Here is a 19,262-nt window from a genome sequence, read left to right on the forward strand (position 1 = left end):
GCCAGGAAGCCACAGAGGCCAACCCCAGCTCCCTGGCCTGAGAGCAAGTGCTGCTCTAAAAACTTCCCCTGTACCAGCTCACACTCGAGGCAGTCCTTTGAGGTGAATACGATTATCATTATCCCCATTGTTTAGATGAAGAAACCCAAGTAAGGAGGGGGTAAGTGACTTGCCCAAGGTCACACAGCTAGCAAGTGGTAGAGCTGGGATCTGAACGCAGGTGGCTGCCTCCAGGACCTATGCTCTTAACCGCTCTGTCACTTACTCCTATGCTAAGTGGTCCAAAGGAAGAGTCAAGCTGGGTGAGGCAGGGGAGAAAGGTAGGCAGGGCCTGGAGCCCAGCAGGAGTCGTTCACTAGACCTGGGGCTCTGCCAGCTGTGCTGGGCCAGGAGCAACCCTACTTCCAGATGAGCCAGGGACTGCCCCCATGCCTTTCCGGTCCGTCTCGTGGGACCCAGGGCTGCCTCCTGTGCCTCTCCGTCTGCCTCGTGGGACCCAGGGCTGTCCTCCCTCCGGATCCCCCCCTGCTTCTCTTGCTCAACAGGCCAGATGCTCTGCGATGCTTCCCTGGGGTAACAGCAGGAGCTGCCATCAGGGCTGGTGTCCAGGCAGGCCCAGGGTCAGCAAACACATCAGAGGGGCTCTGGTTCTCCTTCAGTCTCAGAAAATGTTTCTGGGCTGAGACCCACCCAGCCTACGCAGCGCCTCTCAGCCCTCTCCATACCATCATTCCCACCCTCCAGGCAGGAGCTGTGGCCGCGCCTGCTTTGGAAACAGGCAAACAAACACTGTGATGCCAACAGGCAGCTGTGCAGCGGGGCCAGCCCCTCACCACACGCGCGCACACGGCCCAGCCAGGGGCCCAGATGTGGGAACAGACTGTGCCCAGTTCCCAGGGTGGAAGTCGAATGAATTTTCCCTTCTCACTCCTCCCCACAAGGCTTGCCAAACGCTTTCGGAATTGGTCAGGGCTCTAGTCCTGGCCAAACCAGAGGAAAAATGTTTCATGATGGGAAAAACAAGACACCAGCCCCGGGCGCGCCCAGGTCTCCGCTGGCTCTCCCGAGCCTGGCCCGGCTGAGCTGCAGCAGGGGGCCTGGCCCTGAGTTGGGGCTGAGCTCAGGGAGGAACTGTTCTGCAGAGCAGTCTGAGGGGCTCCCTGGTCCTGGCGTGCAGGTGGGTTAAAGGGACGCCCAGGGACCACCTCCCCACACAAGCCTGAGGACCTCTTCAGGGCCACTTTCAGTTCTAAACTTTGCTATGGGTACAACCAACTTTAGCCACTCTTGGTTGGACCTGTCTAGAAAGGGTGGTGGGAGGGCAAGAAAGGTCTGAATTTAGGATCTGGAAGTTGAGGGCTCTAAGGACAGATCTGCTACTAACCCAAGCAAGTCTCCGCCTGGTGTGGGGACTCAGTTTCCCTATGTCAAGTGAGGTGTGGGCCAAGACCAGTGCGTTTCACCTGTTTTGACTGTGGCCCACAATACAGCCCATTGTAACAGTCCACACGCCTCCAGGTAACTGAACAGCAGCACCTGCACTCAAGGCTTGCAGTGTATCCTACTGCTCTCCGTTCCCCACTTCATTTGGAAAAGGCTACACTGGTTAAATGAATCACCAGCCCTACTGCTGTCCGTTCCCCACTTCATTCAGAAAAGGCTACACTGGTTAAATGAACCACCAGTAGGTCAGGACTCACTGATTATAAAACCTGCCTACAGTCCTAATACGATCTGTTCTCCGTTCACTTACAGAAGGCTGAATGGACTCAGTGAACCACTGGTAGGTCAAGGACCCATTGATTATAAAACCTGCCTGCAGTCCTGAGCATTCTGTGGTCAATATTTGAGGTTACTACTCGTTACGGGACCCAAATATTTCTCAACACAGAAAAACGTGAGTGCAAGAACTTGGAGAGCAAACTCTCACCCCTCACAGACAGCCCAACAGAGGCAGCGCCCACGCGGAGGGACTGAGGAGGTGGGGCCGGGGCCCCTCCCTGTTACCTTTTCAAGTGTTCCAGCAGGAAGAGGAAGGTGATGAGGTTGGGGTCGGGCAGGGAGCGGAGCAGGTGCATCATGCAGTTTTCCTTGGCAGCAGGGTCTGACAGGGCTGTGGGAGAGAAGGGCCAGTGTGGCGTTCAGCTCCAGGGGCTCCCCACCAGAGCCCCTGTGGTCATGAGGCTGTGGGCCCCTGCAGGAGACCCCAGGCTTCCAGGCGTTTGGGAAGCAGATCCCACAGGGGAGGGCCTCGTGTCTGGGTGAGCTATTAGCAGCTGCTTCCTTCAGGAGGCCTCACCATGACTGGTAACTCAGCCAGGAGGCCGGCTGGTGGGAGCAGACCCCCTTCCTGCAGCCGACTGCATGGGCCTGGGCGCTGGGGCATCCCGGGTCTCCTAATAGGACACCCCCTGGTCTGTGTGGCTACAGATGAAGCCAGTAGGGACATATCCTGCCAGTGGTGGATTCTGTTTCTCAGCCCTCTCTGCTGCTGGCGTGTGGGTGTGAGCAACCTTCCGCTGGGGGGCTGAAGCTCTGGTCTGCCCCAGGAGAAGAAAAGGCTGAGGGGATGCCCTTGGGGCTGGGTGTGGCCCAGGTGGGTGGAGGCAGAAGGCCTGCTGGCCGGGGCCCTCAGCAGAGGTGACAGGACGGTGTGTGGTCTTGCTGGAAGGCTCAGCACAACCAGTCTCAAGTACCCTCTGGCTTGAACCAGCCTCCTCCTCGGCTCTGCAATGCCAGCCTCTGGCCACTCGCCTCATGGCAGTCTGCCCTGGATGCTCGAGCTTGCGAGCAAGAGGCCAATGTCCAAATAGGAAGCAGAGGGGGCTGCCCGTGGGGACATCAGGGGCAAGAGGCAGGCCAGAAAGGGCCCAGTGTCTGCACCAGGTCCTAGCAGGCCACACCTCACCCTCGGGCCCCTCAGCCACAGGCCCCAGTGCACTGGAAAGGTCAGCCAGCAAAGGAAGCCACAGATATTTCTCCTGCTGATTACTTCTCCGGGCAGGGAGTCCTGGCTCAGTCCGGCCCAGCCCAGCCCTGGGAGCCCTCAGGGCCTCACCGATGCCCTCCATGAAGGCTGGGTAGAGTCGGTCCGTGAGGAGGGGCTCAGGCAGTTCCCGGAAGTAGAGCTTGAGCGTGCCGGCGATGGCATTGATGTCCATGTCGCTCAGCATCAGCAGGATGTCCTTGTTATCTGCAGGGGTGGGGCCGAGGTCAGGCAGCCTTAGCTGGGCCGGCAGCCCTGTTCCATGCCCCCACCCACTCCATCTCTGGTTCTGGTCTCCCCCGGAAAGGCAGGACATAGAGAATGCCCACAGGTGTCTGTGGGTCGGGGTCGGGGGAACGGGGAGACAGCCTGGGGCCATCTGCTGTGGCTGCTCGGGAGAGGGTGTCTGGGGAGTGAAATTCATCACCCAGAGTTCACAGCCACATTCATACCGTGCGGCCTGCACCTGCCTTCCAACGGGAACCTCCCCATCGCTAAGCCCCTGTCTGGAAGGCACTGCACGCTTTTCACACGTAAAAGCACGTTCCCACAAAGCCTCAGTTTCTAGGCTGCACAGAGGAGCCAGCAAGTTCCCAGGCCCCAGCCAGTCCTCCACTCCAGGCTCCCCACAGATTCATCCTGCCTGGTCAGTGCAGGTTTCTTGACAATTGGGTATGTGGTTGCTGCAGCATGAACCAGCAGGAGCAGGAAGGAGAAACCAGAAAGGTCAGGCCTCACCATGGTGGACTATGCAGAGGCAGTGCTGCCCCGGCGGGGACTTGGGGCCCTGGAGACAGCAGTGCAGGCTCAAAGCTCTTTCCCCGCGATTCACTAGGCACCCAGGAACTAGCAAGAAAGCCAGCCACGCAGACTCTGGTTAGATCTGAGTTTAAGTCCAGAACCAAAACCCACAAGCTGGGTCATCCTGGGCAAGCAAGTCGGCCCTTCTGAGTTTCTGCAGTTCCTTTCCTGCAGCAACGGACAAGAGATTCGCGGGGAGCGGATTACGTGAGAAAACGCAGAAAAAGCACCTGCCACAGGGACTCTGACGCAGACCAAGGCTCCTCTCCAGGAAGGTTCCTGGTTCTCCCGAGCTCTCCCGTCCATCCCACCAGCCTGCACCCACCCCGGCTGGGCCTTCCAGACTCACTGGCATCGAAGACGGCCTTGAGCGCCTGGATGTCCGTGGCCACGCCTGATATCCGGTAGATGCCAACCTCCTCGATGCCCCTCTTCTCCACCTCCTCCACGCACTGCCGGACGATGTAGGGCACCTTGGAGCGTTCCCGCCTGGGGTGGGGCGTGAGGATGGGTGGAGGGCGGCCCCTATGAGAACTCTCCCGTAGCAACCCCCACCCAGCACACCCGCCCCCCGGAGAGCTTCTAGCATTTGGAATGGAGAGACGGGGCAGGGGGGCAGGGGGGGCAAGAAAAGGGCAGAGCAAGAGGCCACCACACCCCACCCTAGCCTGCCCACCCACGGCCTGCATGCGGAGGGGCCGCGAAGGACGTGGGCAGGAGAAGGTTTGGGAACTTGGGACGGTCAGGCCGAGACTCTAGGGAAAGAACGCCCCCCAGATTCAGACGCTTGTAGGAGGCCCGGAAGGCAGCCCACACAAGGAGGTGGGTCAGGCCTGAGACAAGGGGCTGGGGTGGCAATGAACTGGGGGATGCGTGCCCTTTCCCGAGGGGCAGCCAGTCCCTGTTGGTGCCGAGCCCAAACGTGGGCCCCCGGCTGACAGAGCTTCCCGCTTATTATGAGGAACAGACGATCTGGGATCTCACAAGACACCTTCCAGCATTTCAGTGCCGGCTCACGTGCTTCTAAAGCGACTGATTAGGTGCCAAGATGGGCCTAGGCGGGGAGGGCCGGGGGCCCAGGTTGGCGGGGACCAGGGGCACCGATGCCAGGACTGGGAGACCGGAGGCAGCACCTACTTGGTCACCACGCTGATCTTCACACCGAAGACACCGGTCTGCTTTTTGGACGGGGTCCTCTTCAGGCTCATATCTCGGCTGGTGAATTTCATGGAAAATTCCACTTTGATCTGGTTGGGGGGTGAGGCAGGTACAAGTTCCCCAGGGCGTGAGTGCCCAAGGAATGCCCCCAAAACACAGGGGTCCCCTCCCCAAGACTGCAAACGAGGGCTGGCTCACACCCAGGGCTCCCTCAACACCTGCAGGACAGCAGCGGGCAGGGTGTGGGCAGGAGGGGAGGGGGGCTGGGCTGCGGGGAGGTCCAGGCGGCACAGCAGCCCCAGGAGCGGCCAGAGGGCTGGGCTGCCCACCCGCTGCACAGATGTTCCACCTCCCGGCTCACCCGGTTGATCGTTCCCATCCCCGGCTCACCCCGTTCATCTCAATCACGTCCGTGTGCCAGTTCTTGGTCTCCACAGTTTGTGGGTCCAGCTGCAGAGAGAGAATGTGGGTGAGGGAGGTGCCCACTTGGAGGCCAAGCCAGAGCTCTCCCCGTGGGTCAGCACTGCTCAGAGCCAGCGACACAGTCAGGAAGGCGACGTGAGCAGCTGGGATAAGCTGATGTCTACCTGGAAATCAACCCTTCGGGGGGCCCTAGCCCCCAGGCCCCTGTGGCCGCCGTGAGGGAGGCGGGGCACACCCTGTTAGGCACTCCTGCCCGTGACACCTTATTCACTCGTGACTGCCAGCCCGGGATATGCGTATTATTACCCCATTTCACAGATGCAGAAACTGACGTGCACAAAAGGTAAGCACCTGATTAGGAGGTGCTGGAGCCCATCAGGAGGGAACCGGCCTATCCGAGTCAGAAGCCCATGCTCAGGAGGCTGCCTGGGTTTGAATCCCAGCAAGTTTTAAACTCACTAAGCCTCAGTTTTTCCATCTGCACACGGGAGCCAGCAACAGAACCTGCCTCCCTGGGATTGCTGTGAAGATTCAGGGAGGCAACTTGGGTCGAGCCGTCAGCTCCCAAATAAGCAAATCCTCCACAGGGGAAGTCCCCAGGCTTGGGCTGGAGCCCAGGAGGTGCGGACCCTCCCTGGGTCAGGGGAGGTCAGAGGCACCCCTCACACAGGACTGTCCCGTGTTCTGTTTCTGTAACTCGGGGACCGCCTTCAAGCCTGTCTGCCTGTGCACCTGTGAACTAATTCTGAGCAAATATGCACCCTGGCACATTCTAAAGTCAACATCTGAACGTTTCCAAGTTTAAATAGTTGCAAAGAGTATGATTTCCAGAATCATGTCAATATTGCCATCCTAAAATAAAAGTGTTACATCGTTCCTTCCCATGGATTCAGTGGGATCTAAATACCCCAGCGACGTGATACCCGCACTCATCCATTTAAAAACTACACAAGGCCAGGTGCAGTGGCTCACGCCTGTCATCCCAGCACTTTGGGAGGCTGAGGCAGGCGGATCACGAGGTCAGGAGATCGAGACCATCCTGGCTAACACAGTGAAACCCCGTCTCTACTAAAAATACAAAAAATTAGCCGGCGTGGTGGAGGGGGCCTGTAATCTCAGCTTTTCGGGAAGCTGAGGCAGGAGAATGGCATGAACCCGGGAGGCGGGGCTTGCAGTGAACGGAGATCCGGCCACTGCACTCCAGCCTGGGCGATAGAGCGAGACTCCGTCTCAAAAAAAAAAAAAAAAACTACATGAACAAGCTCTTCTTTCCCTCACAGAGCTCCTGGATCTTCCCTCCTTGAATTTGTTTCCATTCCATTTCTCCTAAAGAATATTGTCCTAGTTTATATTTTTATATTTTCAAGTCCTTTATTCACCATTATATTTTACTTCCACAAAAAAATCTGTATACATTGAAAACAAAAATTTCCAGAGATCACAAGGCTCCAAATATTCAAAATATATTCAGGATTAGTTAGTACCATGATTGGCAGTAGACAATCAAAAAGATGGCCAGGCATGGTGGCTCACGCCTGTAATCCCAGCACTTTGGGAGGCTGAGGTGGGTGGATCACGTGAGCTCAGGAGTTCGAGACCAGTCTGGCCAACATGGCAAAACCCTGTCTCTACTGAAAGTACAATAATTAGCCAGGTGTGGTGGCAGGCACTGTAGTCCAAGCTACTACTTGGGAGGCTGAGATGGGAGAATCGCTTGAACCCGGGAGATGGAGGTTGCAGTGAGCCAAGATCGAACCACTGCACTCCAGCCTGGGTGGCAGAGTGAGACCCTGTCTCAAAAAATAAAATAAAATAAGCCTACACATTATACATTTTATTTATTTTTTTGAGACAGAGTTTTGCTCTTGTTGCCCAGGCTGAAGTGCAATGGCGTGATCTCGGCTCACGGCAAACTCCGCCTCCCAGGTTCAAGCGATTCTCCTGCCTCAGCCTCCCGAGTAGCTGGAATTACAGGCGCCTGCCACCACGCCTGGCTAAATTTTTTGTCTTTTTAGCAGAGACAGGGTTTCTCCATGTTGGTCAGGATGATCTCGAACTCCTGACCTCAGGTGATTCACCCGCCTTGGCCTCCCAAAGTGCTGGGATTACAGGCGTGAACCACCGCGCCCGGCCTCATTATACATTTTCATAAATATTAAGTAGTAAAGTAACTTTTTGGTGGAATTCTCTCTCAATGAGATGGGCAGAACATTTTTTTTAGTTCACGTATCTATATATTATTTTTCGCTAGAGTGAAATGAGGCTCAGCATCAATTCTGTTCATGTTTCTGGTTTTGTTGTAAAACATGCAGGTGCAGTGGCTTCCAGCTACAGGATCGCTTGAGCCCAGGAGTTCGAGACCAACCTGGGCAACATAGGACCATGTCTCTAAAATGAGCAAAAAAGATGTGAACAATGAAACATTTTGTTCACATAAAGAAGTAGATGAGGTCAAAAAGAGTCTTATTACAGCCGTGTTACACCATTCTTTAACCTCTTTCCATGCTATCCGCCTTAAATCGCATATATATCTATCACTGAAAACTACTTGAAATGATCTCTCAGTTGAAAATTAAGTCCTCCATCAGTTTTGTGGAAGGCAAAGAACTGGATACCACCTGACTTTTGAAAAGTTGTAAGTGGCCACTAGAGTCTTTTACTTTCTAAGCACCAACCCCAGCGTTTTTTTGTTTTTGTTTTTGTTTTTGTTTTTGTTTTGAGAGAGTCTTGCTCTGTCTCCCAGGCTGGAGTGCAGTGGTGCAGTCTTAGCTCATTGCAACCTCTGCCTCCCGGGTTCAAGCAATTCTACTGCCTCAGCCTCCCGAGTAGCTGGGATTACAGGCGCCCACCACCACACCCAGCTAATTTTGTATATGTAGTGGAGATGGGGTTTCACCATGTTGGCCAGGCGGGTCTCGAGCTGCTGACCTCAGGTGATCTGCCCGCCTCGGCCTCCCAAAGTGCTGGGATTACGGTGTGACCCGCTGTGCCTGGCCACTACCCCAACATTTCTAAAAGCCCCTCTGTTCCTCACCCAGGAGGCCTGGGCACCCTGGGCCCAGCCCCCACAGCGAGCCTTGGCCTCTCCTCTGCAGAGGACAGGATGGCGAGATGCCGGCTCTCGGGCAGATGGGCTTTCTGGCAACAGCACCTATGTGGCAGCTGAGGATCTGCAAACTGATTTCCTTAAAACTCTCCTGCCCACGTCACCCTCAGAACGTCTCTGTGCACTCTGAGGTGTGTGCGTGCCACGGTTTCAACACTGTTGCTATAACAGGCCACTGTCATCACGGAAAGGAAACTGGATCTGGGTCAGCCTTGGGCTTCCTGCCGCTCGATGTAGGTCCTTCCCACATCTTCTATCACCCACACACCGGCTGGGGACAGGTGGTACCCAAGCCTCCGACGGGGTCTGGGTCTGTACTTGGTTTGCCCTGAGCCCTGCATTTGGGGCCAGTGGTGGCCCAGGCCCTGTCTTTGGCTGTTCCCTGCCCAGAGGAGAGATGGAACCCAGAACAGGAGACAGAAAAAGTCAGACGTGTGCAGAGAACCAAGCGCCCCTCGGGGAGAACCACTGCTCCGAGCACCTCTTCACACACGGGAGGTGTGAGGCCGCCACCTGCCCGGCTGGAGGGAAGGGTCCTGCAGGGTCTCAAAGGAAGCCCCAGTTCTGGCCTCGCTTTCCCGAAACCTCTCTCCCCTCTAAGCTGCTTTTGTTCTTTGCAAACCCTCCTGGACCACACAGGCTGTCCCTCGTAGTTCCTTCATCTCATCTGGACACAGGGCCGGGCCTGGGTCTGTCCCCAACTCTGTCCCCCAGCAGTGGCCACACAGGGTGGAGGGATCAAATGCTCTGTCAACTGAGATGCTACCCTTAAGAGAAACATTCTGGAACGGCCATGCCATCTTACATTTCTTTCTTTTTTGAGACGGAGTTTCGCTCTTGTTGCCCAGGCTGGAGTGCAATGGTGCGGTCTTGGCTCACTGCAACCTCTCAGGTTCAACCAATTCTTCTGCCTCAGCCTCCCAAGTAGCTGGGACTATAGGCACGCACCACCACACCAGGCTAATTTTTGTATTTTTTAGTAGAGACAGGGTTTCGCCATGTTGGCTGGGCTGGTTGCAAACTCCTGACCTCAATGATCCACCCACCTTGGCCTCCCAAAGTGCTGGGATTACAGGTGTAAGCCACCACGCCTGGCCAATTTTTGTATTTTTAGTAGAGATGGGGTTTCACCATGTTGCCCAGGCTGGTCCTGAACTCCTGACCTCAGGTGGTCCGCCCGCCTTGGCCTCCCAAAGTGCTGGGATGGCAGGTGTGAGCCACCGCGCCCGGCCTGTATTTATTTATTTTTCTAGAGATGCGGTCTCGCTATGCCGTCCAGGCTGCTATCTTGTCCGGGGCTTGAGTGACCCTCCTGCCTCAGCCTCCTGAAGAGCTGGCATTACAGGCGTGCACCACTGTGCGGGTTCTCATTTTTTAATGGGCACGTTAAAGTTTTACGTATTTGTGGGGCACAGTTTGATGTTTTGAGACCACCCCTTCTTGAGGCAGGTCTCTCCACACATCAGCATAAGCCTCAGGCCAATTCCACGGCACCTGGTCGGATTCACCCAGAGCCCCTCCTCGGCCCCAGCTTCCCACAACCGGGCGCTTCCTGCCAGCTTCTGCAGGAAGCTGAGCCAAGGGTCCTTCCCGAGTCTCAGAGGGGGACCTGGACACAGCCTGGTGGAGGCAGTGTGCAGCATTCAGAGGCTGATCCGAGTCTTCCGTTCAACCATGTGCACTCGGGCAAGGCCTTTCACCTCTGTGAACTTCGATTTCCTCGTGGAGGCATCCACACCTGCCTCACAGGGTTGTTACCGAAAAGAGTGAGAGCAATGGACGTATCTTGAGCCTTTCCTGCAAGTCTGACACTGACGAATCCTCTATACACAGCATCTCCATTCATCATCATAGCAAACGTGTGCGGTTTAAGCTCTCGTGGCTGCTCCCGTCTCACAGATGAGGATGCTGTGGCTTAACGAGAGCAAGGAATTTACCCAGAGAACATCTAGGAAGTGAGCGCTGGGGTTCAAAATCAAGGCCCCCAGCCTCCTCTCTGCTGAAACTGCAGAATGTGTGAAGTCCATGACCGGCAGCTGCTGTAACTGCTGCTTCCTCAGAAAGCGACATCGGGCCTCCCGGTGTGTGTCCCGACCTGGTGGGCAAGACCTGGGTGCTGGGAGGGCACCTCCAGTACAGCCCTCCCACCGCCTCACGCCCGTCACTCCCGCTGCAGCTGCCAGGTTCAACCCTGCGTTCTCCTGGGAGCATCTGACCCGGGACTGCAACTCCTGATGCTAAGGCCTCACCTCCTCCAGAGAGCCTTCCCAGAGAGCCCCAGGTCACGGTGGGAACCTCTGGGTCCTCTCTGCCTTCCTGCTCCGCTAAGATCTGCCCCTCTGCAGCCTCCCAGGCTAGACCTGCTGCTGTCTCACACACTCCAGACCCTTCTGAGGCCAGGCCTGGGTCACGGGCACTTTCCTAACCTGCAAACCCCTGAACCCCGGCCATCTTCCCGGTGCCTGCTGCAGGAGTGGCCCTGGTATCCTCTCAGAGAGGCCTGCCTGGCCCCACGGCACCCTGACCACGACGCTCTGTCTCCCGGGAGGCCATCAGCCTCCACAAACCAAGTCTATTTCAGGATATCATTTAAACACAGAGGGAGGGAGGCAGAGGGACAGGGTACATTTTCCAGAGAAACGCTGCTGCCCAAAACTGCGCCGGCTATTTATAACTCCTGGGAAATGTGGACTCTGCTATTTCCTGATGAGATTAGCACCGGGGTGGAGGGGCTGGCCCCTGGGACGTTGGTGGATGGGACACCTGACTGCTCACCCTCTGGTCCCAGCAGTCACCATGTGCCATCCATGGGCCCAGGGGAGCAGGTACCTGGGGGATGTCCGATCACCTGAAGCAGGGAGACAGAAGGAGCTTGTGAAGGGCTAGGCTGGGAAGACCACCAAGGGCACATGAGCACTGGGGCCTCCCCAAGGTGGGCCACAGGCAGGAGACAGAAACAGGCCGCAAAACATCATGGAGCCGAAGGCCGGACGAACGACTGGGCCAGGGGCAGACGAGGGAGCCAGGGGTGGATGGCTTAGGGGCAGACGAGTGGGCCACGGGCAGACGGCCAGGCAAGGGGTAGACAACTGAGCCAGGGGCGGACGACTGGGCCAGGGGCAGACAAGTAGGCCAGGCGCGGACGACTGGGCCACACATGGTCACTGAGAGCAGCTCAACTATTTTCTTCTTTTTTTTTTTTTTTTTTTGAGACAGAGTCTCACTCTGTTGCCCAGGCTGGAGTACAGTGGTGCGATCTCGGCTCACTGCAACTTCTACCTCTGGGTTTGAGCGATTCTCCTGCCTCAGCCTCCTGAGTAGCTGGGACTACAGGCACGAGCCACCACACCTGGCTAATTTTTGTATTTTTAGTAGAGACGGGGTTTCACCATGTTAGCCAGGCTGGTCTCCAACTCCTAACCTCAGGTGATCCGCGCACCTCAGCCTCCCAAAGTGCTGGGATTCCAGGCGTGAGCCGCCACGTCTGGCCAACTATTTTCTTTTTGCCATGGTCGAATCATGACTGCGCATTCAGACCTCTCCCAAAGAGAAACGCTGACCCTGGGGACTCACGTCCAGGAGACCACCGGGTCCCCTGCGATAAACACCCAGCAGGCAGGGGCACCAGGTTGAAGTGGGGCTCCGTCACCTCCGAGGGGCAGGAGTGAAGGCCTGAAGGTGGGCGTGGATTCTCCACCAAGAATCCCAGAGGTGGCTGGGGGAGGTCACCTCGCCTTTCTGGACTGAAACGACCTCACGTTTGGGGCAGGAATCAGCAAAGTGGCCTCGCAGCAGGGAGCGGATTCGAGGCTCCAGGGCAGAGGGTGCTCTACGCACACCTGAGTGTCCTCCAGAGCTGAGTTTCAGGAACATCCTGGGGATGCCCCTGAGGGTCTCAGCCCTTCCCCCTGGCCCACCTCTCACCCCCTGGGGCAGGTGACCCCATTTCTCCTGCCACTGCCTGGAGGGTTGCTCCCGGCCAGCGCCATTCTCGGATTCAGGGGCAGGCTCCCTCCAGTCTCCACTCTTACTCCCTCGGAGGTGGCGGAGGCCCCATTCCAACCCGGTGCCCCTGCCTGCCGGGCCACGCTCTCCACTCCAGCAGGCAGCTCGCCCCAAAGTCTTTGGTGGGTTTCCGCCACCTCCCCTCCCACAAGCCCTCACCCAGAGCCCTTTAATCCGCAGCGAGGGGCTCTGCCCAAGGCAGGCGGAACTTAGAACTGGCCACGGGGGGTCTCAGTGGAGGAGGAGGCAGAGGTCCCGAGCGGCCTTCAGTAGACGTCACTCGGGATGTGATTCAGGGGCTCACTGGATGATGGGAACCTGAAGACCACATTCGCCAGGGCCCCAAGGGTTCCCAGACCTCCACCTCCTTCCGAAAGCCGCCTCCCTCAGGAGCCCACTCACTCACTCCCACCGCCCAGGGCCAACCCCCCGAGGAGCCCTGCTTCCTGGGCACAACCCTGTCCTTCCTCTCACGGCTGGCGCTCCTCTACCCTCCGCCCTCTGAGCCCTGGCATCCCAGAAGGTGGGAGGGCTTCCCTCAGAGAGGGTTGCAGAGGTTCATAAAAAAAAGTGCTTCTTCAGCCAGGTGCAGTGGCTCACGCCTGTAATCCCAGCACTTTGGGAGGCCGAGGCAGGCCTCGCCTGAGGTCAGGAGTTCAAGACCAGCCTGGCAAACATGGTGAAATCCCATCTCTACTAAAAATACAAATATTAGCCAGGCGTGGAGGCAGGCACCTGTAATCCCAGCTACTTGGGAGGCTGAGGCAAAATGGCGTGGTGACGGCGAGACTTTGTCTCGGGGTAAAAAAAAAAAAAAGTGCTTCTTTACAACAAAGGTGGTGAATCTGCTCCTCGTGAGAGGTGGAACAGGAACACTAGAAAATGATCCCCGCCGGGCGCGGTGGCTCACGCCTGTGATCCCAGCACTGTGGGAGGCCGAGGCAGGTGGATCACCTGAGGTCAGGAGTTCGAGACCAGCCTGGGCAACATGGTGAAACCCCGTCTCTACTAAAAATACAAAATTAGCCAGAAATCGCTTGAACCCGGGAGGCAGAGGGTGCAGTGAGCCAAGATAGTGCAACTGCACTCCAGCCTGGGCAACAGAGCAAGACTGTCTCAAAAAGAAAAAGAAAAGAAAAGGACTCCCGAAGGACCTCAGTGAAAGACGCACCCAGACCGGGAACCACGTGGAAGGTGGAGCTGTGGCATTTCACGCCTGCCCTGGAGGGGCTGCGGAACCCAGGCCCTGAGCCAGACATCATCAGGTCCGAGGGTGGGCACGTTTCCTGTGGCTCCCAGGCCAGCGGCCACGGTGGCAGCCCGGGGTGGCTTTCCCCTGCCCTCCCCCAAGGGCAGCCCCACACTCAGGGCTGGGTCCCCTTGGGACACTGAAGCCGGCCTGTCATTGGGGCAGACCACAGGCGTGAGAGGCACGGCAGGGCTGGCAAGCTGGCAACAGGGGAGACGGGAGCTGCCAAAAGCCTGGCTCTCCTCCCTCGAGGAGACGCCGGAGGATTCCGTCAACGTGGCTGCTCCAAGAGAGAGGCAGGGCAGAGAGGGAGGGGCTGCTGTGACCTACCCCTGGCTTCCAGCTCAGCAGCTGGGTGGGGGACACCGGGTCGGGCTCCAGAAACTCTCCCCACATCTTCCCATGGCCTGGCATCCCCACTGCTAGGCCAGGCAGGCTCCGCCTCTCCAGCCCTCACCCTGCAGGGCCAGCCAGGCTCCCTTGCAGCCAAGGTGCCCTGCAGCCAAGGTGTGGCCGCCTGCCACACCCAGGCCAGCCACATATAGGCGAGGGCTGACACTGTGTCCCAGGGCCTCGGCTTGCCTCCCCTCCGACACCCTAGAACATCTAAGTTCCCCGAGCCTCATGGAAGGAAGGGGTTTAGCAGCTCTGAACGAGGCTTTTGTTGAAGCCAGGTTAGCCTCTCAGCACCCGCGGCAAACTGCCTTCACCAGCGTCCACTCTGGCGCCTCTGCCTGCCCCATGTCCACCCAGGACCTCTGCCTTCGCCAGCGTCCACTCCAGCGCCTCTGCCTGCCCCACGTCCACCCAGGACCTCTGCCTTTCCTGGCGCCCCTCCAGCACCTCTGCCTGCCCCAGTACCCACTTCGCTTTTGGCCCCCAGGCTGGGCATGGCTGACCTTGAGAAGCAGAAAAAACCCAAACCTGGGCTGCTCTTGGAGGCCCCACAGCCAGGCACATCTCCCCCGGCAGCCTGGGCCTGTCTTCCTCAGGGCCAGCCTACCCCACCACGGCCTCCCCACGCAGGCAGGCTGGAGGTTTCAGCTCAGAACTGGGCTGCAAATACCAACCAGGAAGCTGGCCCTGCCCCCGCCCAGGGCAGGTCAGGGATGCCAGGGTAGCAAGGGCAGGGGCAGTGGGGCCCTCTTGAGAAAAGGAATAGACCAGGGCGAAAGCAACACAGAGGCGGCCTCAGCAGCCCGTCCTGAAAGGAAAGGGGCTCCCTCAGAGGTCAAAGTCCAAGATGAAAGGCCTGCTGTGGTCCTGACCAGGAAGATTCATGCTGGCGGCCATGGGAAGGCCGAGGACCTGTCACACCTCCACGGGCTCCAAAGCCTCGCGCTGGACCTGGAGTGGTTAAGAAGCATCAACAGGGCGGGGCGCGGCGGTTCACACCTGTAATCCCAGCACTGTGGGAGGCCGAGGCAGGAGGATCACCTGAGGTCAGGAGTTCGAGACCAGCCTGACCAACGTGGAGAAACCCTGTCTCTACTGAAAATACAAAATTAGCTGGGTGTGGTGACACACGCCTGTAGTCCCAGCTACGCGGGAGGCTGAGGCAGGAGAATTGCTTGAACCCGGGAGGCAGAAGTTGCAGTGAGCCGAGATTGTGCCATTGTATCCAGCCTGGGCGACAGAGTGAGACTCCATCTCAAAAAAAAAAAAAAAAAAAAAAAAGAGCATCAACAGCCTTCTCTGAAACCGGCTTCACCCTCCCTGCCCAGGCCAGGTGGGTGTGGAGCTTACTGCTGGGGACATGAGGGTCACCAGCAATTCCAGGGCCCAGGTGGGCTCTGAGCGGCTCCTCCCAGGCCTCGCCTTGCTCCGAGTCTCACGTTCAGTGGCATCATCGAGAAGAACTGCTGTGCCTGTTGCTATGCACACATGCCAGGCTGGGCACCACACTGATGCCTGATGGGCAGGAGCCCAGCATCTCCAGACGCCCCCATTCAGGGCATGTAGCCCAACCCCAACCAGCCACGGAAAGGAGGACACCACGGGTGAGAGCTCGCGCTGGGGCTGAGCTGCTGGGTCTGAGTGCTGCCCCTCGGCTAAGCCACTCATGTGACCTCATCTGGGTCACTCTCTGAGCCTCATTCCTCACATATAAAACAGTCTGGGCCAGGTACGGTGGCTCCTGCCTGTAATCCAGCACTGTGGGAGGCTGGGGCAGGTGGATCCATTGAAGCCACAAGTTCACCATCAGCCTCCGCAACATGGTGAAACCTCGTCTTTAGAAAAAAATACAAAAACTAGCCAGTCATGTTGGTACATGCCTGTAGACCCGGGTACCTGGGAGGCTGAGGTGGGAGGATTGCTTGAGCTCGGGAGATGGAGGCTGCAGTGAGCTGAGATGGTACCACTGCACTCCAGCCTGAGCGAGAGAGTGAGACTCCCTCTAAAAAAAAAAAAAATTAAAAATGTAAAAATTCGAAACACATTTAGGCCGGGCGCGGTGGCTCATGTCTGTGATCCCAGCACTTTGGGAGGCCAAGGCAGGTGGATCACCTGAGGTCAGGAATTTGAGACCAGCCTGGCCAACATGGTGAAACTTCGTCTCTACTAAAAATACAAAAATCAGCCGGCCATGGTGGTGGGCGCCTGTAATCCCAGCTACTCAGGAGGCTGAGGCAGGAGAATCGCTTGAACTCAGGAGCCAGAGGTTGCAATGAGCCGAGATTGCGCCACTGCCCTCCAGCCTGGCAACAGAGCAAGACTCTGTCTCAAAACAACAACAACAAAGAACCCAAACAAATAAACAAATAAAACAGTGTGGATAATAACAGCACCTCGTGGGCGTCACCTCACTTGCGTCACAGGCTAAGAATGATGCCTCGTACTCAGTACATGTTCAAAACATATCATCGCCACAAAACATATCACCACCACAAAACTGTGCTTGAACTCCCCGTGGCTTCCCGCCGCATTCGGATTAAAGGCCGAGCTCCCTGTCCTGAACCGCAGGGCCCCACATCGCCTGGCTGCCGTCCCCTGACCCTGCGTCATGCCCTACACTGTCCCCGCCGCTCCCTTCTGCCTCTGAACACACCTGTCTCGGGGTGTGCACCTTGCTGGTTCTTCGGCCTGAAATGCACTGTCCCCAGGATTTTTACGGCTGAATTCTTCTTGTCATTTAAATCTTCGTTCAAAAGTGGTGATCTCAAGCCAGGCGTCCCCTTGTCACTCTCTACTGTGTTACCCAGTTGTGTTTATTTTCTTCACAGCACTCGTCTGACCTGCAAGGACCTCACTTGCTGACGGACTCCTCCTACAGACCGGGTCTCGTCTGTCTCGGGTGCCTGTGTCCCTAGCTCCTGCAGGCCCAGCACGTGGGAGGTGCTCCAGCAACACTCACAGGCCAGAGGAACCACCTGGGGCCCGGGGGAAGGAGGTGACAATGGCTCCCTGCCAGGGTTGCTTCAGGACAGGGGTCCGGAAGCCCTGCGTTCCCACTAAACCCCCTGCTCCTGTGTTCACTGAATGGCTGGCATTGGCCCAGGGGCAGCCCTGTGACAGACTCTCCCAGGGTGCTCAGGGTTTAAGGTTTAGGACTAGGAATCTTGAGACATGGCCAAGATCATCACATGAACTGGATTCTAGTAGATCACCCTGTTCTGCTCCTTCACTGAGCTGATACCAGAGAACCAGAGAGGTAAAGGGATGTACTCACGGGCACACAGCAGTTAAGTAGCAGACCAAGACAAGAAAAATGGAAAACCGCGACTCCCACCAGCCTGGCCGTCCTGTCTTCTCTGGCACCTTGTGCCACAGGAGCCTGAGGGCTGGGGACCCCGGAGGCCTCCCCGAGCACAGCCACGGCATGCAGGCATCGGATGGGAAGGGTGCTGCGGATGCCACGGCTCTGGCTGTGCCCGTCATCGGTGCCAGCCCCGGCTGGGGTCACGGTTCAGGATAGAGATCCCTCCAGATTCCCGCTCAGAAGCTAGTTCCACTGTCTTGAAGCAGGGCCACGGGGACCCTGGGGCCTCCTGGCCTCTCTGCAGAAGCCCTAGAGCAGCTCCATGGGCCCTTCCCGCCTCTCTAGGGCCCATCCTGGAGGGCCCAGTGTCTTCGGTTCACTGGATCCAGGGCTGATGCTGGGTTTCTCCCGGGGGTGGGGCAGGCAGGTCACAGGCACAGGGGACTGTCTGTTCCTCGAAGGTGCCACGGGGCCGTCAGGACACAAACATCTTCCTGCCCCAGCATGATTTCACAGGGGAAAGGAGGCCAAAAAATAGCACCTGTCGACCAGTTCCCAACCACCTGGGCAGTCAGCGAGGCCACTCAGCAGAGAACCAGGTCTTTCCAGCATCAGTACTCTGTGACACCCGGCAGCTCCCCCAAACCCACACCTGGCAGCTCCCCCAAACCCACACCTGCAGCTCCCCCAAACCCATACCTGCAGCTCCCCCAAACCCACACCTGCAGGCTTCTGGGCTCCTTCCCAAATGTCTGGGGCCTCCCTGCCTCTGGGTACTACGGCAACACTGGGCTCAGGCAGCTTTGGCCTCTGAGGAACCCCCTCGGTTGGCATGTTCTGCTCTCCCTGGTCCAGAGCCATCCAAAAGCTGGGGCACCACGCCCAGCACCGCTGGCTGGCCAAGCTGTGGGCTGCAGGGAGGCTGGGGAGGACCAGCGCCCTTCTACCCTCCCCAGGTACCAAGAAGCAGCACCTTGCCAAGTTCACTCAGAGCAGGGTTCCCGCCTTGGTGTCCACAGCCCCGTCTGAAGTCACACACAGTGTGTGCATGGCATGGCTCTGTGTCTGGGCGGCCTCCAGAACCTTCATCAGATTCTCAGAGTCCAGGGTTCCTCCTCTGTCGACTCAAGCAGGCCTCTTAGGAGCCGGCCTGGCAGGCAGGTCAGGAGAGTACTCATGAGGCCCCAGCAGTGAGGTCGTCCCCCTCGGGGGTGGGTAAGTGCTGTGGAAATGAGGGAGGCTCACCCGACCCCACTGCCAACCTGCCAGTCAGCCTGGCTGCAGTCAGGACCCACACAGAGGCCCAGGAAGAAATGGGCTGGTGCAGGGGCCTCCAGCTCTCAGGGGAGGCACCACTGTAGACCCCTGTCTGTGGCTGAGGGGTCACTATAGGGAGGTGTATGTGAACAGAGAAGACACACGATGAAGCTTTCTTCCCAGTAGAAAACAAGGAAGGGTGGTGGGCAGCTGGGCCAGGCCAGACTTCTACTGCAGAAGACTGCAAGATCTTTCCCAACGCCCAGACTGGATTATAAAAAAAGTAAATGAGCCCAAGATAAATCTGTATCTTGTACCCAGCACTTGTGTACCCTCAATGGCCAAGTAAGTGGCAGAGTGAACCTCGGGCGTGCACGTGGTCTGCACACCTGGTGCCGTCAGGAAGGAATAAACAACAGGCTCTGAGAGGGGTGGGTTTGTCCTACGGTGGAGACCAAGCTGACAAAGAAAGGGACCCTGTTTTTTTTTTTTTTTTTTTTTTGAGACGGAGTCTCGCGCTATAGGGCCCGGGTTGGAGATACAGGTCGTGAGCTCTGCGCCCCGCAAGCTCCCCCCC

The 19,262-nt window shown here is 57.6% G+C and overlaps 1 protein-coding gene across 5 annotated transcripts in view; it reads right to left on the bottom strand.

The window, feature by feature from the left end:
- The window catches only part of ABR (ABR, RhoGEF and GTPase activating protein), a 223,968-nt gene that overhangs the window by 3,810 nt on the left and 200,896 nt on the right, over positions 1 to 19,262 (bottom strand). For all 5 annotated transcript variants that reach the window (XM_025361130.1, XM_025361131.1, XM_025361133.1 and 2 more), the window contains 5 exons: positions 5,336 to 5,395; positions 4,925 to 5,034; positions 4,137 to 4,276; positions 3,059 to 3,193; positions 2,008 to 2,113 (listed from right to left, as the gene is read on the bottom strand). In XM_025361130.1, coding sequence (XP_025216915.1) covers positions 2,008 to 2,113; positions 3,059 to 3,193; positions 4,137 to 4,276; positions 4,925 to 5,034; positions 5,336 to 5,395 — 551 coding nt within the window. The remainder of the gene's footprint in view (positions 1 to 2,007; positions 2,114 to 3,058; positions 3,194 to 4,136; positions 4,277 to 4,924; positions 5,035 to 5,335; positions 5,396 to 19,262) is intronic.

The sequence above is a fragment of the Theropithecus gelada genome, chromosome 16 (assembly GCF_003255815.1).
Source record: "Theropithecus gelada isolate Dixy chromosome 16, Tgel_1.0, whole genome shotgun sequence".
NCBI classification, from domain to species: Eukaryota; Metazoa; Chordata; class Mammalia; order Primates; family Cercopithecidae; genus Theropithecus; species Theropithecus gelada.